Raw genomic sequence first — 15,488 nt, forward strand, 5'->3', positions numbered from 1 at the left:
GCTCGACAGACTGGTTTTTGCGCCTATCGTGAGATGCATTTGATGATACAATTCGATGGGGTACCAGTAAAATTGTTCGCGAGCGGTCAAGTCTGTTAAATACGGCAATGGTAGACTAATGCTTGTCTCACACTACCAACTGAGTTGTTAATCAGAGCGCACTCGTCCAAGTTGGGAGTGAGGAAAGTACAACGCAACTGTGGAGTTCGCCAACTCCGTCGTGACAGTTGATAGTCTGACTTTAGCATAATACATTAACATACAAATGTGTTTGCACGGGCAGAATGTAGCTCAGTGGTAGAGCGCTTGCGTAATCGTGGGACTGATTGCCTTAGGCGCAATTTCCATTTGTCCGTAAGCGCGTGCATAATTCACAATGCACAGAGTGATTGGATACGTGCACGCGTACGGAGGACGCAAGAATGGAATCTATTCATTCCATTTGCATAGAACATAATTGACGCGGATTACGAATTATGGATTACGTTACAGACGTATGCGGTTTACGGACCAATGAAATGTTCGTCTTTACCGATAACCCATTAGATCTATTTATCCCCTCTCAACCAGTGCACCATTGCTGGTACAACAAAGGCTGTGGTATGTGCTGTCTTGTCTTCGAGAAAATGCATATAAAATATCCGTTGTGCTATTCGGTAGACATTGTCCATGTGACAACAACGGTTTCCTCTCTTGCTATCATGTTCAAGTGGTGAAATAACCAAAGTTTAAAGGTGCTTTGTCAAAGTTGCAATAATTAATATTTTTTGCTTTGAAACATAACGTTTATATCTTCAGCTATGTGCTTATATATATATATATATATCTTGAGACGGATCTTCAGAGTGTGCCACACACATTAACTAATGACGTCACTCTTTCATGCGTACACATTCAACACACTAAGTTTTTTCCCATAATGTTCCGCAGACAAATAACAAAGAAAAATAGATGGTGACCATGCTACATTTAATAAGAAATTATTCGAGAAACCCGTCTTGTCGTCCAGTACAAGACTTTAATAAATTATTATTCCTGGGTTAATTATGGAAAGATTATGTGTGGGATCCATTAATTTTCAGTTATTTATCTCAAATAAATGTGAAAATAATGAAATATTGTAGTTTGAACTTTGACATAAGACACCCAAAAAAACCCGTAGATTGAACTACTGAGATTTCGTTATGCAAACATTCCTTTCTTTTCATTTCCAAGATTTCCAACAGCGTCAGTCTGCAAGGCAAACAGTTGATTTTTTCAGCATAGTTAATATTACATCTCTACGTTACACATTAATACATCCGAACAATAAACCGAATAAGGTTCAATTTATTACATCAGTAGTTATTAGTTGCAATAATTAAAACTTGAGAACTGACAACTAAAACTGGTTATAACCATTCTTTGCGAAAATGAGAGTAGTCTTTTTTATTAATTTATTTTTTGTAATAATAATAATAATAATAATAATAATAATAATAATAATAATAAAAAACAAACAAACAAACAAACAAACACACAAACAAAACAGAAAAAGCTAACTTTTATAATTATTATTTATTTTATTTCAACTTGGGGAGGGGGGGTCATATCATAGGGGTGTTGCAAAGCTATATAATTAGAATAAACAAATAAATAAAAATTTCGTGGATTTTTATGAATATTTTAAACATCTAAATGTTTTTCTTCTGAAAACTATGACTTTCAACATAACCATTTCTGTTGTCAGTTCTCCAAATGAAGTGACTGTACATATATACACATATACTCGTTTAAAATGCCAAGATATTTCAATAGTATGTGTTTATTACACTGGCGGATCCAGAAACGGGGGTGGGGCACAAGGGTCTCGTAAAAACTTAAACAAATTCATCGTTTACAATCTACAACGCTAAATCGCCCTAAAAACACGTCTCTGGACATTTTTAGTTCATAATTTCCGGTGACAAGTCCCCAACCCCCACCCAACCACCCTACATATTTCCCTCAAACTTAACCTTTTTTTCAGTTTGTGACCCCTCCTCTTCGCAAATCCTGGATCCGCCCTTGTTATTATAACTTAGATTCTTTTAAAGATACGGTTTCACGGCAGCTGACCCATAAAAGTTAAATATTTTGTTTAACAACACCACTAGATCACACTCATTAAACAACCATAGACTTTTCGATGTGAAACATTTCTCATTTTGATAGTTTTCAGAGAAAACACTCTACATATTTCCATTAGCAGCAAAGGATATTTTATATACGCTTTACCACACACGGCATTATATTGGGGCACTCACATGGGGGGTACGACATTGGGGGAACAACACTGTCTATATCCTACCCCCACATTGCCCTCATGTCCCTTTCTTGTTACGTCAGTGAGGTCAATCCTACCCCACACACTGCCCTCGTGTCCCTTTCTTGTTACGCCAGTGAGCTCAATCCTACCCCCCTCCTACATTGCCCTCATGTCCCTTTCTTGTTACGTCAGTGAGCTCAATCCTACCCCCTCCATATTGCCCTCATGTCCCTTTCTTGTCAGTGAGCTCAATCCTACCCCCCCCCCCCCCACACACACACATTGCTCTCATGTCCCTTTCTTGCTACGCCAGTGAGCTCAATCCTACCCTCTCCCCCCCCCCCCCCCCGCACACATTGCTCAAATGTCCCTTTCTTGTTACGCCAGTGAGCTCAATCCTATCCACCCTCCACTAAAACATAGTGCATCAGATTAAAAACTTAAAATATACACTAAAACGTTCCATTACCGCTAACGCACGCTTCATAATCTATTTTGCAGACATTTTAAACAACTAACATTAGTATATATGAATGGATTTTTTTCTTTCTTGTGATTTATGGCTACGTAGTCATTATTCAGTTATATAGCAAACTATTGATATGAAATGGTACTTGACAAATGTGTAGCTCGTTGAATGGAGTACTTTTCTGGGCAAATTCAATTAATATTTCTTTCAAAAAACATATTTAATGCCATGAAATAGGTCAACTGCCGTGAGACGCTCTCTTTAAATGGGTTGAATGATAAAACAAACACGTATATCTGTGTATATCTGTGTATTACTACTATATACTAGTATGTTACTGGTCAGTTATCACATTTTCTTCATATCTACAGTCACCACTGTCTTAAGGCGACGTTACACGACGAGAGTGTCTCGTACGAGAATACGCTATAGCAGCTTTTATACCGTTACATTAAACATTATATTAAAAACACATCTGACAAACATAAATATTGGTAAATGCAGTTTCTGGTTGTGTTTGTAATGTATTAAAATGCATTTTATGTCAAACGAAAATATTAGGTAACTACAAAAATAGTTGGTTTTTTGGGTGGGTTTTGTGTTATCGGATTTTGTGTTGTTGTTCAAAAGAACATTATTTTGATTGAGTGTTGCTGACTAATTAAGGATAGCAAAAGAGTCATTTTAAATATCTTTTTTTATGTTATGACTCCTTCCACAATATGTATAGACGAAGTGATGTTCTTATTATTGCTTGTTGTTTGTTTGTTTGTTTGTTTGTATCACGTTTCCTGACAGTCATCTTGCATTTCTGACATTCACGTTTCCAACATTTCAGTCCTTTTATCATGGATATCTACTTTTGCAAAGAACCGGTGCGTAATTCACTCAACTCTCTCAAATGTGCGACCTCGCAGTGCAGTGCCTAACAGCTTGCAGTGACGATGTGATGTTGCATAGCAGCTTAAGAGAGCTGAGTGAACAGGTCTCCAGGTTCTGCCTTTGTCAGCCTCGCTACTTTGGGAACTTCCACACCCAGTAGCTCGTCCATATCTTACTGTGGCGTAGACTGCATTCTCCCACTGTTTCCTCTAGCACCACTCCTTTGATTTCTCTTTCACATCAGAATCTATACTGCATGATCTTCTCAAGTGTATAGATGTTTCCGTTAGTAGATACATATATGCTGAACGGTGTTCTGTTCTTTTGTGTCTGGCTTCTTTTGTGCCTTATTTGCAGGATAAGTTTCCACTAGACATATTCATTGAGTTTGTACATAGTCGCCTTACTTATGCATAAAACCAGCATCTTTTAAAGTTGTTTTTGTTATCTTTTTTGTGTCATCAAAATATCTGGTGACGCCACTGAGCATCTTGATTTTTTTTTTTTTATCTTTTTAAAAGTAAAGTTCTTGCTAGCTAACCTAGATTTTCCTTTTTTCTTTCTTAATGTTAGACCCTTTGCTGGCATCTCTTTTGGGGCGCTTAGCCTTCTTAAGTTTCTTCTTTGATTCTTTCTCAGATGGTTTTCTAACATTACCTTCGTCCATCACATAGCTCTCGCGTTCTACGTCCAGTTGTGATGTAATGGATTCCACTTGCTTTCCAGCATTACCATCTTCATTTCCCGATTGTTCAGACCTTCCAAGCATGCGCTCATTTTCTATATCACTCGTAGATACAATATTAACCTCTTCCATATTTTTTGTTCCATCAACGTGAACGTCTGCTGATGTTGATCCCGGGAGGTATTCTGTACTTGCATTACTACGTTCTCTTCGAAAATTTCTGGATTTTCGAGCTCTCTTCTCATACAGTTTAACATTGGCAATTTCATAATTTCCTTCATCTATTTCTCCTTGACAATCACCAGTTTCTGAAATGATGCTGTATTCTAGACTAGCAGTGCTGTGCTCGCGTCTTGAATGTCTGGATTTTCTGCTATGTTTCCTACCCATATAGTCCATAGTATCATCTTCTGAAATACTCAAGATCTGATGGTGTCCAATTTCTTCTGAAGTTAGCTCTCTACTAGAATGTCTGTGTCCTGCTCTCGAGTGTCTGGACTTTTTATGCCTCATGTCATAGTATATATCAGTGGACGTTATTGTGTTATTGTCTATGATATCTGTCTTTCCTTGAGGAATTGCTGGTTCTTCAGATCCCGGGTTATATTCAAGACTTACACTTCTGCGCTCTCCTCTAGAATGCCTGGACTTTCTGCGTCTTCTTTCGGGGTGTTTATCAGTTGAGATGTCATCCTCATGTTCTTCTACGTTTAGTGAATCAAATGTTTTTTCTCTACTCTTATTGCTTCCGTCCCTCCTGGAATGTCTCGATCTTCTGTTTCTTCTGTCTTGGTTTTTATCGATGAATATGTCATCTTCATTTTCGTCAACATTTATCGAATCAAAAGTTTTTTCTCTACTGATATTGTTTCCTTCCCTTCTGGAATGTCTGGATCTTCGGTTTTTTCTGTCTTGGTGTTTATCGAAGAATATTTCCTCTTCATTTTCTGCATTTAGTGAATCAAACGTTTTTTCTCTGCTGATATTGCTATCTTCTCTTCTGGAATGTCTGGATATTCTGTTTCTTCTTTCTTGGTGTTTATCAAATGGTGTTTTCTCTACATTTTCTTCATTTAATGAGTCAATAGTATTTTCTCTAATGGAATTGCTTTCTTCTCGTCTAGAATGTCTAGATGTTCTGTATCTTGTGTCTCGTCTATTAGTTGATACTTCAGCTGTCGTTTTTTCTTCACCTTCATTTCGTGAATCTTCTAGTAAACGATTGCTGACATTGCTTTTTTCTCTTCTAGAATGCCTTGATCTGTGTCTACTCTCATGTTTTCTATCAACTGATATGTCATCTGCCTTTTCGTGCTCATCATTTGGTAAATCAATAGTCTTTTCTTTGCTGTCAATCTTTTTTTCTCTTCTAGAATGACTTGATCTGTGTCTACTCTCATGTTCTCCGTCTGCCTTTTCGTGCTCATCATTTTGTATATCAATAGTTTTTTCTTTGCTGTCAATGCGTTCAGCTCTTCTAGAATGTCTTGATCTGTGTCTGCTCTTATGTTGTCTATCGAGAGATATGTCTTCTACCCGTTCATGCTCATAAACATTTTGTAAATCAATATTTGTTTCTCTGCTGGCAATGCTTTCAGGTCTTCTAGAATGCCTTGATCGATGCCCTCTTACATGCTGCCTATCAGTTGATATGCTATCCGCCCTTTCCTTCCTTTCCTCACCACTTTGTACATCAATGCTCTTTTCTCTGCTGGCATTACGCTTTTCAGTTCTGGAATGCCTAGACCTCCTGCGTCTTCTCTCATGTTGTCTTTCAGTTGAGTTTGTATCCATCGCTTCCTCTTCACTGTCATCTTGCGAGTCAATAGGTATTTCCCTGCTAGCGTTGCGCCTTTCTGTTCTGGAATGTCTAGACCTTCTATGTCTCCACTCTCGTTTTCTATCAGCTGATCCTTCATCAACCTTTTTGTCGTCACCATCATTTTGTGAGTCTCTGCTGGCATCACCTCTTTCTCGTTTTGAAAGCACGAAGACACTGTGGCTTCTTTTATCAACACTCTTATCATCTGTTGGTTCAGGTTTGATGTTTTCCACACTCAGAATTCCTTTCTCATCAAATAATGTTTCGCGTACTGACATATATTCTCCACTTAGATCTCCATGCCTGTGCTTAGATTTTCTTTCCTTTCTTCTCTTATACTCATCATTAACATGTACATCAGTGTCCTTTTCAACTTCATTTTTTCTTTCCTGACTAACATCTTGTTCTGGCTCAACAAAATGTTCTACATTTGGTATTTTCCTTCTAGATTCTCTAGGTCTGCTCTCATGTTGTGGTTTGTGTTCTTCAATGCCATCAACATCCAATGCCTTGTCGAAATTTATTGAATCTGGGATGGGAATCTTTTCTGCGTTAATGTCACTGTGCTCTCTTCTTGAATGTCTTGACTTCCTATGCTTTCGTTCATGTTTTTGATCCAATGATCCCTGATTTTGTTCAGTGTTACCCAAGTCTAATTCTTCTGTATTATTCTGATCTCCTTTAGAATGCCGAGACTTTCTGTAACTTTTGCGACTTTCTTTATCAAGTAGAACTGCACTTCCATTTATGTCGACACCTGTTATTTCTTGTTCATTGGCAAACTCGGTTGCGATCAATTCCCGCTTTCTGCTACCGCTGCTTTTGTCCCTTCTTGATCTTCGTTGTCTTTTCTTTTTGTCATGCAAAATCAGAATACTGTCTTTCTCCTCGTTTGATTTAGATCTGGTAACTGGTTTGTCTTTATATATCTCTTTTATAGAATAATAATCTAAAGTACGGATTCTACTCCAGTTCTCTTTAGACCTTTCTCTGGAGTATAAAGTAGCAGCTTTCTCATTGTCTTCAACAAATGTACTGTCTTGAGACAATCTGTGCTGATGCTTGTGGTGCCGACGACTACTGTGTTGGTGATGATCTTCACCAGGTTTCTTCTCTCTTCCTTCTGCAACGGTTTCTTCATCTGAACCTTTGTTAGCCAGCATCACTAAGTCGACAATTTCAGAAAACTCCCTTCTACCCCATCGCCGTGTCTCCCTTCCATCATCTTTTTGAAACTTTAGCTCTCCTCTAGGTGAGTGAACTGGCTTTTCTCTGTGTTTTCTTTTCACCCCTTTCTCTCTCGGGATATCATCTTCGTCTTTCTGTTTAGCTGTTTTAGTCTCTTCCGACACTTGTTCCTTTTCATCCTCTTTATTTTCAACAATGATCTTTTCATCTTCTTTATTTTCAACAATGATCTTTTCATCCTCTTTATTTTCAACAATGATATTTTCGTCCAATTTATTTTCAACAATGGAATTATCATCAACTTCATTTTCAACAATGATCTTTTCATCCAATTTATTTTTATCAATGATTTTTTCATCAAGCTGATCTACCTTTCCATCTTTTATACCATCTTCAGCTTCAGAAACCTCTTTTGTAGATTCATCAGTAGCTATATTGTCTGCCACAGGTGCTTTATCACCAGGCACATCCAAAACTGTTATCACATTATCTTTCTTTGCAGGAATTAGTTTTTTCATCTTCTTCTTCTTTGTTAGCTTCTTCTTACCATCTTTGGTTTTAGACTTAACTGTTTTGGATACTTTACTATCCAGAGTCTTTACACGTGTCTCATTTACCTCTGTGTCAGTTGTCTCAACCTGAACATTATCATTTATCATCTCAAGTGACTGACCTAAGTTCACTGTCATTATCTCAGCAGTAACAGCATCAGCAGCTCTAGTTGATTCTTCATTTTCCATCCCAGGGACCTTTTCTACTGTCATTTTATTACCAGCTACATTTGTCTTGTGGTCAATAGAATCTGCATCGGTCACTTCATTTGGTTTTGTTTCATCACTAACGGTTTTAGGATGCTCAACTTTCATGCTTTTATAGACTGTGTCTTCTGCTTGTCCACCAGGAACATGTGTGGACAGTGAACTTGTTTTCATTCCTCTTTTACTAACGCCAGCTACTTCAACAATTTTCTCTTCAGCAACCATAGCATCTAGTTTGAGTCCTTTTTCAACAGCAGCTATATCAGTTGTTTCTACAATGGTTTCGTCTGTGTGTTTTAAAGCTGTCTCTGTAATGTCATCTAAATGAGGTTGTATCCTCTCATCTCCACTTGTGTCCTCTGGCAACTCTATCTCTCCAGACTTTTGCAAATATGCAGGTCCGCCAGCTTCTATTTTTTCTGTGGTTTGTTTATGATCACAGTTATCTGTCTCGTCTGTAGCATCTTCCCTAGCATCTATCTGGCCAACATGATCTAATTCCGTAGACAATGGGGCAGTTTGTGCAATAATGGTTACCTTGTCGACAGTTTGTTCAGCCGTGTTGTGTATACTTCCATTATGTTCTTGTGGCACTTTGGTACCTGGAGACTCATTTCTCCCAATATCGCCAACATCTGAAGGTCTAGTAGTATCCTGATTATCCAACTGATCTACATGGACATCTGCCATTTCAACACTGTCTGTAATTCCATCTGAAGTCTGCTGTTTTTGTTTGATAACTGTACCTGCGGACCCATCAACAGCAGGTAAAGATACAACAACGATATTCACGTTGTCAATCTTCCCTTTCACCTCATCCCTATCTACTTGACTTTGTGGTTTGCTTTCCTCAATATCATCAACACTTGACCTCTCACGAATTCCTTCTGTTGATCTCAACACAGTCTCAGAGTCACGTACTGCAACGTATTGGTCTGACACAAAAGTAGTTGTATCATCTTGTTTTGTAGCAGCAATTGGTGATTCTTCTATACTCTGTTTTATCACCGATGCATGACCACTTTCGTCATCTGAATGGCTCTGCTCATGAGATGTTTTATCTTCAACATTAAGCGGGATCTTAGCACCGAGTTCCTTCTGTTGTGTCATTTCCCCAGGACTTGTACTTTCCTGTCTACTATCTTCTACTATTCCTGTTATTTGATCAGAATCATGATCAATTCTAGACACCAATGCTGCATCTGCAACATCTTTAGCTGGTGGTGTGACTGGTGGCGCATTAACTGCATTTAACTCAGATACGGACTTTCTAACTGATTCCTTTGATTTACTCCTGATCACGTCTGCACTGTCTATTGGCAAAGGTATCTTATTTTCCTCATGGTCTGTATGTAGCTTGACATCATCTGGGAATTCTGTCACATCAAGTTGTAAGATTCTGGAGAGCCTGCCTTCGTCCTGTGACACTGTTTCCATTCTTGGTTTTCCTTCAGCAAGATCATCAACAGCATATGATTGTCCACCACGCACGTCAGACATAACATGAACTTGAGTTGCCCCTACACCATGTTCATCTAACATTTGAGGAATGCTCACTGTTTGGTCTTCAGTTTCTTCTTTCCCTTTAATATATATACTTCCAGACCCCTCTCTCTTTATCTCTCCGGTGGATGCATGTTTATCAGTTACAGTATCAGTCTGTTTTTTACCATTTTCCTTGCTAAGATCTTCTGCAGAGGTGCCTATCATTTCATCCTTGTATATATCAGAGTCTGTAGGTTTGTCATGTTCTTTTTCATAACCGTCATGAAATCCTTTTGTTTCCACAAATTCGTCATATCTTGATTTTCTTGAACTTCTCTCATCACTATCTTCCTTATCTTGAGAAAACTGATATCTTTCTGTTCCCTGTTCACCAGAATCAGCTGGGTCTAAAATCTGATATCTTTCTGTTCCCTGTTCACCAGAATCAGCTGGGTCTAAAATCTGAATCTCCTCATGTTTCACTTTGTTCATTTCATATTTCATTGTTTCTTCTTTTATCTGTTCAAGTCTATCAAAGAATTCGTCCGTATTTTCCGTTTCAAGTCTTGCAATATGATCTAAATCGGTCTGCAATTCGGCTGCTGTTTGTGATTTGCTTTTGGTTGTAGAAGGTTTAAGTTTTGGAGTTCCTGTGGTAACACTACTCTTTCTAGGTGAGATACGACTTCTGCCTGGTGATTCTGATTGGCTACGAGAACGTGACCGGCTTGCAGAGGTTATAAACGAATAAGATTTTTCTTGAAGTTTTGGTATTCCTGACACAATATGCCCTTGTCCAACTGATTTCATTTCACTATGAGATGGCGATTTTGAAGGTGAATAAAATTTGTCTAGAAACAATGGTTTACGTAAGGACTCTCGTCTTTTGGGGATTTTACCAGTGTCAGAAATCTGCTTGTGTTTACTGCTTGATTTTTCACCAGAGCCTGCCACTCCTGTACTCATATCCTCATCTTTGATCCTTTGACTCTGGGGCAAGGTATCTTTCTGTCTGATATTCTGCAGTTTTTGATATAATTTAATAGTTGGTGGTGCCTGGAAACCTGGCTTACTCAGAACCATGTATGTCTGTTCAGCTTTCACTTGTGCTAAATGTGTTTCTTTGTCCAGATCTTCTTTCCTTGTAACAGTCATGTGAGCATCACCTCTTTGCCCTTGACTCTTCTTCCCAATGTCCGAATGTTTTATGTTCTCATTCTGCTTTATCTTGGCAACAACGTTTTCCTTTTCTCTATTTTTTACCCTTGGAGATAGATGCTTTTGTGGTTTTGTCAGCCTTTGTTTGGATTTTTCTTCCAGATACTGCGGTAGTTTTGGCTTATGTTTGATTTGTGGAGTTTGAGCAACAGATTTCCTTGGCGTCTTTGTGACGGGCTGATACCCTGGTGCTTTGGGAGTAATGGGGGTTTCAATATTTTGCTGTGCATCATCTATGGTCTTTTCATTAACCCGTGATTCTAATTGTATTGATATCTGTGTTTTGTCTCGAAGCATCAGGCTGGGCATTTCAGCAGTTTGTTTTATTATGGAAGTTTGTGTTTTCTGCCGTGGTGTAATGGCTGGTGCTTCATACGCCTGTTTTCTCGATGACATGGACGTCTGTGTTTTATCATGATATATATCTGTTGGTGTTTCAAGCGTTTGATTTCTAGATAACATAGAAGTTTGTGTTTTCTGACGTGGTATGCTGGTTGGTGTTTCATAAAGCTGTTTTATGGATGTTATGGATGTTTGTGTTGTCTCTCGTGGTGTACGTGTGGGTGTTTCAGAGCCTTGTATTGTGGATGTTATGGACGTTTGTGTTTTCTGCCGTGGTGTGCTGGTTGGTGTTCGGGTAGCCTGTGATGTCGATCTTAATGATGTCTGGGTCTTCTGTCTTGGCGTTTGTGATGGGGTCATATAACCCTGCGACCTGGGAGTAACAGATGTCTGTTTCTCCTGCCTAGGTGTTCCAAAAGCATGCATCATGGGTTGCCGAGGGGTGTGCGTAGATTTCTTTCTCGTCAGTTTCTGTCTATAAGCTTTCTGTTCGGTGCTAGCTGATCTGACTCTCGGCACTGTAGTCGTTCTCTTTGATATGACACCTTCACTCTTACTTCTTCTAACTGCCATCTCCTTCTCGGATTTACTTCTCAGAAAGGTAGGTCGAGCTGCCCATGTTGATCCAACCTTTGAATGCTCTCTCATCTGCAAAGAAAACTGAGGTTGATATATTAACTTCGTGGTTGACACATCATGTTTTGGAGACTTTTTCACTTTAGTGTGAATTATAGAAGGTTTACTAGTGTCTTTGTCTAGAGAGATGGACATTTTATTTAGTTTCTGTTGAATATATAATTTAGGTTCAGATTCAGGAACTACCAATTGCACTTTCCTCTTGTTTAGTTCATTGGTCAGCGTGGCCTGTTCAACTATCATTTCATTCTCTAGGTCAGGTGTCATGTCATCCACTACAGATGGGTGCATTTCCATCACCCCCAAGTGATCACTTTTAAAAGAGGGTTCCACTGATGATGTGATATTTTCAATCTCACTGTAATCCTCTGAGGTATCCGTTACAAGGAATCTGGTTACACGTTTAGATTTGTCCTTTGCGTCTTTAACCGAGGTGGACAGTATAGGTGCTATTGTTTCCTTTGCTTGTACTGTTCTAACTATGTGTGTCATGGCTTTCTTAAACTGAAGTGGCTTGTCTGTTGATCCATTCACAGATGGCGGGTTTTGGATATTATTGAGCTTCTTGTGTCCAAGAATATTATCTCGAGGTACTGCTTGTTCTATTGCTTGGACTGTTGTAACATTGTCTGCCATGGGTTTCTTAAAATGAAGTGACGTATCTGTTGATCCATTCACAGGTGGTGTTTTCTGAATACCATTGAGCTTGTTGTGTCCAAGAATATGATCATGTGGTACTTCCTTATCAATTGCCACTATTTGATTAATATTATCGGCTGGGGCACTGATATAAGCTGGAAGACTTTTCTCCACAGCGTTGAACTGCTGTCCACAAACGTCCACTTTATCTTCCTCACTAGCTTCAGAATGTTGTTCGTATTGGTTATTTCCTGAAATGACATCCTTTACATGTGAGTTTGGGTGAGTCAGGGTAGGCGAGCAATGACTTAAAGATGCCACATGTTGTTCATCACATGTATAGTGTTTGGTTTGATCATTTAATCCATGTGTCCATTCCATTCCATTCTGGTCCGTAATAATAGTATTTTTGGCAACCGAATCTCTGCCCTTCCTATCCTGGACTATGATCCCACTTGCAATAACCAAGCCATTTTGAGTTACTTCATTATCCACTGTGGACTGGCTTTCTAACTGATCAATGGGTAATGTATAATCTGTTTTAGTGTTTTTGTTTAGTATTGTGTCACTTTGTTCGTGTGCTTTGTTTTCACGGTGTGTTGTATGCTCAAAAACATTTCTCTCACCTTCAGTGTTTTTTGCTGCCTCGTCAGCTGATACATCTGCAGTGGAGATTTCCTTTGGGTCCTTAATGCCTCCAGAAATAGCGTGTGTAGCTGCCGATTCATTTCTAACAACACTGGAATCATCTTCATTATCAAATGTAGACACATCTTCGGATATATTTAAGCTTCTCTCTGTAATGTCTACAAATGGTTTCAGTTCAGGAAAAAGTTTACTTGTGTTAGATCCTGTTATTTTGTCCTTTAAACCTGTCGGACCTGCATCATTCAGAGCACCTACACTGTGATTGAATCCTTCATGTCCTTCCTCTATATTGGCCGTAGAATCATCCTTGTTTGCTTTAGATCCAATGTTTGTTTCTTTGGAATCCTTGTCTAAATGGTCTTGAGTAAGTGTATTGCTGGTGTCATCTGCCATTTCTATAGAAACTGAATCCTGGTTTCGTTTGTGTGAGTCTATGTCTGTATCGTATGCTATCGTAGTTTCTTTATCAGGAAGTGTATCACCAGCAACGTTTTACTTTGGGAATTATCTTCTGCTGTATGTTGGTACTCACTGGATGGCATGGTTTTACCCACTGTTGTTTCTTTTGTCTGAGCTGGTGGTGTAATCCGTTTGCCTGCTAGTGATTTTCTTGGTGTATTCGATCCCGACATGGTCGGACTGTCATTTGATACAACCTTCTGTGTTCTAGATAGGACAGTAGATCTTGATGTTGACCTTGCAGGCCCAGTGGGTCTTCTAACAACAACAACGCTTGCCCTTGATGCCATGTTTCTTTTGGTCCTTGATCCCGATCTACTCTCATCAGCTTTAAACTTGCTTGCTCTAGATGGAACAGTTGACCGTGAAATAGCCCTCGGTATCTGGAATTGTGATTTCGTTACGTTAACACTGGACTTTGTGGGAGTTCGCTTGTCTTGAGTGGAATGTGAATCTGTTTTTTCACCAGTCTTTATTTTAGAGTCTTTTTGTGTCTCAGCAACAACATCAATATCTTTATGGTGTTTTGCATCTTCCTGCTGTGATACACCTGAATATTCAACAGGACCAATACCTTGTGAAGTGGAATCGTGTTGTATATCATGGTCAGAGGTTATACCATCTTTGTTACCCTCATCTGCAGTGCCACTGGGGTCCACTTTAGCTTTATCAACACTTTCTTGATTTTCTTGTGTTGCACTTTCAGATGTTAGCTTAGTTGATTCCAACTGTACATGTTTATCGGGTGTATCTAATGTCTCTTTGTTTGACACTGCTACTTTACAAATGAGTTCTGTGGGCGGTCTCATACTGTCAGTTTTAGATATGTCATTGCTGTCAGTTACAGAGACATTCCCCAAATCACTAAGACCTAAACGTGAATCGTCTTCTTTCATTTGTGTCATTGCATCCTTTCCAGCAAGATCTTTCACTTCAGCACCTGCAGTTTTATCAGTCTCTGGTGCATCTTTCTCAGTTCCAGCGAAATTGTCTTTCTTATCTGAATCAACAGCTGGATTGTCTAAGCTGGTTTCTGTCGCAATGTCAATCGGATATTCTTTGTTATTTAGTGGTATCTGTAACTGGTTCAAATCATTAGGATCTGTTCCATTATGAATCGGACTGTTATCCGTATGTTCACCAACATCATCCACCTCCTCTCCTTTTCCATTGTCATCCAGCAATTCATTAGGACTATCATCTATGCCCTGGGCTTCTGACATTTCCTCATGCTCTGTTATAGAGTTCATTGTGACTTGAGACAAAACACTCCCTCGGCCATTACGACTTCTGCTTTGTCTCCGTCTAGCCTTTCGTGACTTACGCTTAGCATCGACCAATTTACCTTTGCTACCTTTCTCATCGTCTGTTCCATTGGTTACATTTCTCTCAACTCCACTTTCTGTTTCAGTGTCCTGTGTTTTAGAAGCAGTTATGTCATCCTCTGTATCTTGAACAGATGCTTCGCTGGTTTTGTTGTCACTAAAAACTATTGAACTTGGTTCATCAGAATCTGGAAAGTCTGTTTCTACACTTTTCATTTCTGTATTATCTGTATCCATTAAAGAAACACTATTTTCTTCTGTTTGACTGGTAGTATCTTTCAGTTTATTCCAAAATGACCTTGACTTTAACTCCCTAGATCTACTAACTCTTGATCTATGTCCTGTACCTCGTTTCATCATCAAGGCTATTCTCTCTTTCTTTGAAAGTTTCTTAACTAAACTATCTGTCTTCTTTTTTTCATCGTCATCTGTGGTTGCTATTGGATCTGGTTCTGCTTCCTCTTCCACAATGGGTGTTACTATTGTAACACCACGTCGTGACCGCCCAGCTTTCGTAGATGCTTTAGACAAAGCCAATGCCTCAGCTTTTGCATCCTGATTAGCCAGTACCAGCATTTCTTTCGAAGTCATCAACTCTGGGTTTGTTGAAATTAATGAACCACCTCTAAATTTCAAGCACTGTTG

General features: G+C 39.0%; 1 protein-coding gene across 1 annotated transcript; it reads right to left on the reverse strand.

The window, feature by feature from the left end:
• Positions 1–4,179: 4,179 nt before the first annotated feature.
• On the reverse strand, positions 4,180–13,452 carry LOC121385094 (titin-like). The gene has a single exon (XM_041515630.1). It carries the CDS (start codon positions 13,450–13,452, stop codon positions 4,180–4,182), a length of 9,273 nt encoding a protein of 3,090 aa, XP_041371564.1.
• Positions 13,453–15,488: the final 2,036 nt, after the last annotated feature.

This window comes from Gigantopelta aegis, chromosome 11, assembly GCF_016097555.1.
Source record: "Gigantopelta aegis isolate Gae_Host chromosome 11, Gae_host_genome, whole genome shotgun sequence".
Classification (NCBI taxonomy): domain Eukaryota; kingdom Metazoa; phylum Mollusca; class Gastropoda; order Neomphalida; family Peltospiridae; genus Gigantopelta; species Gigantopelta aegis.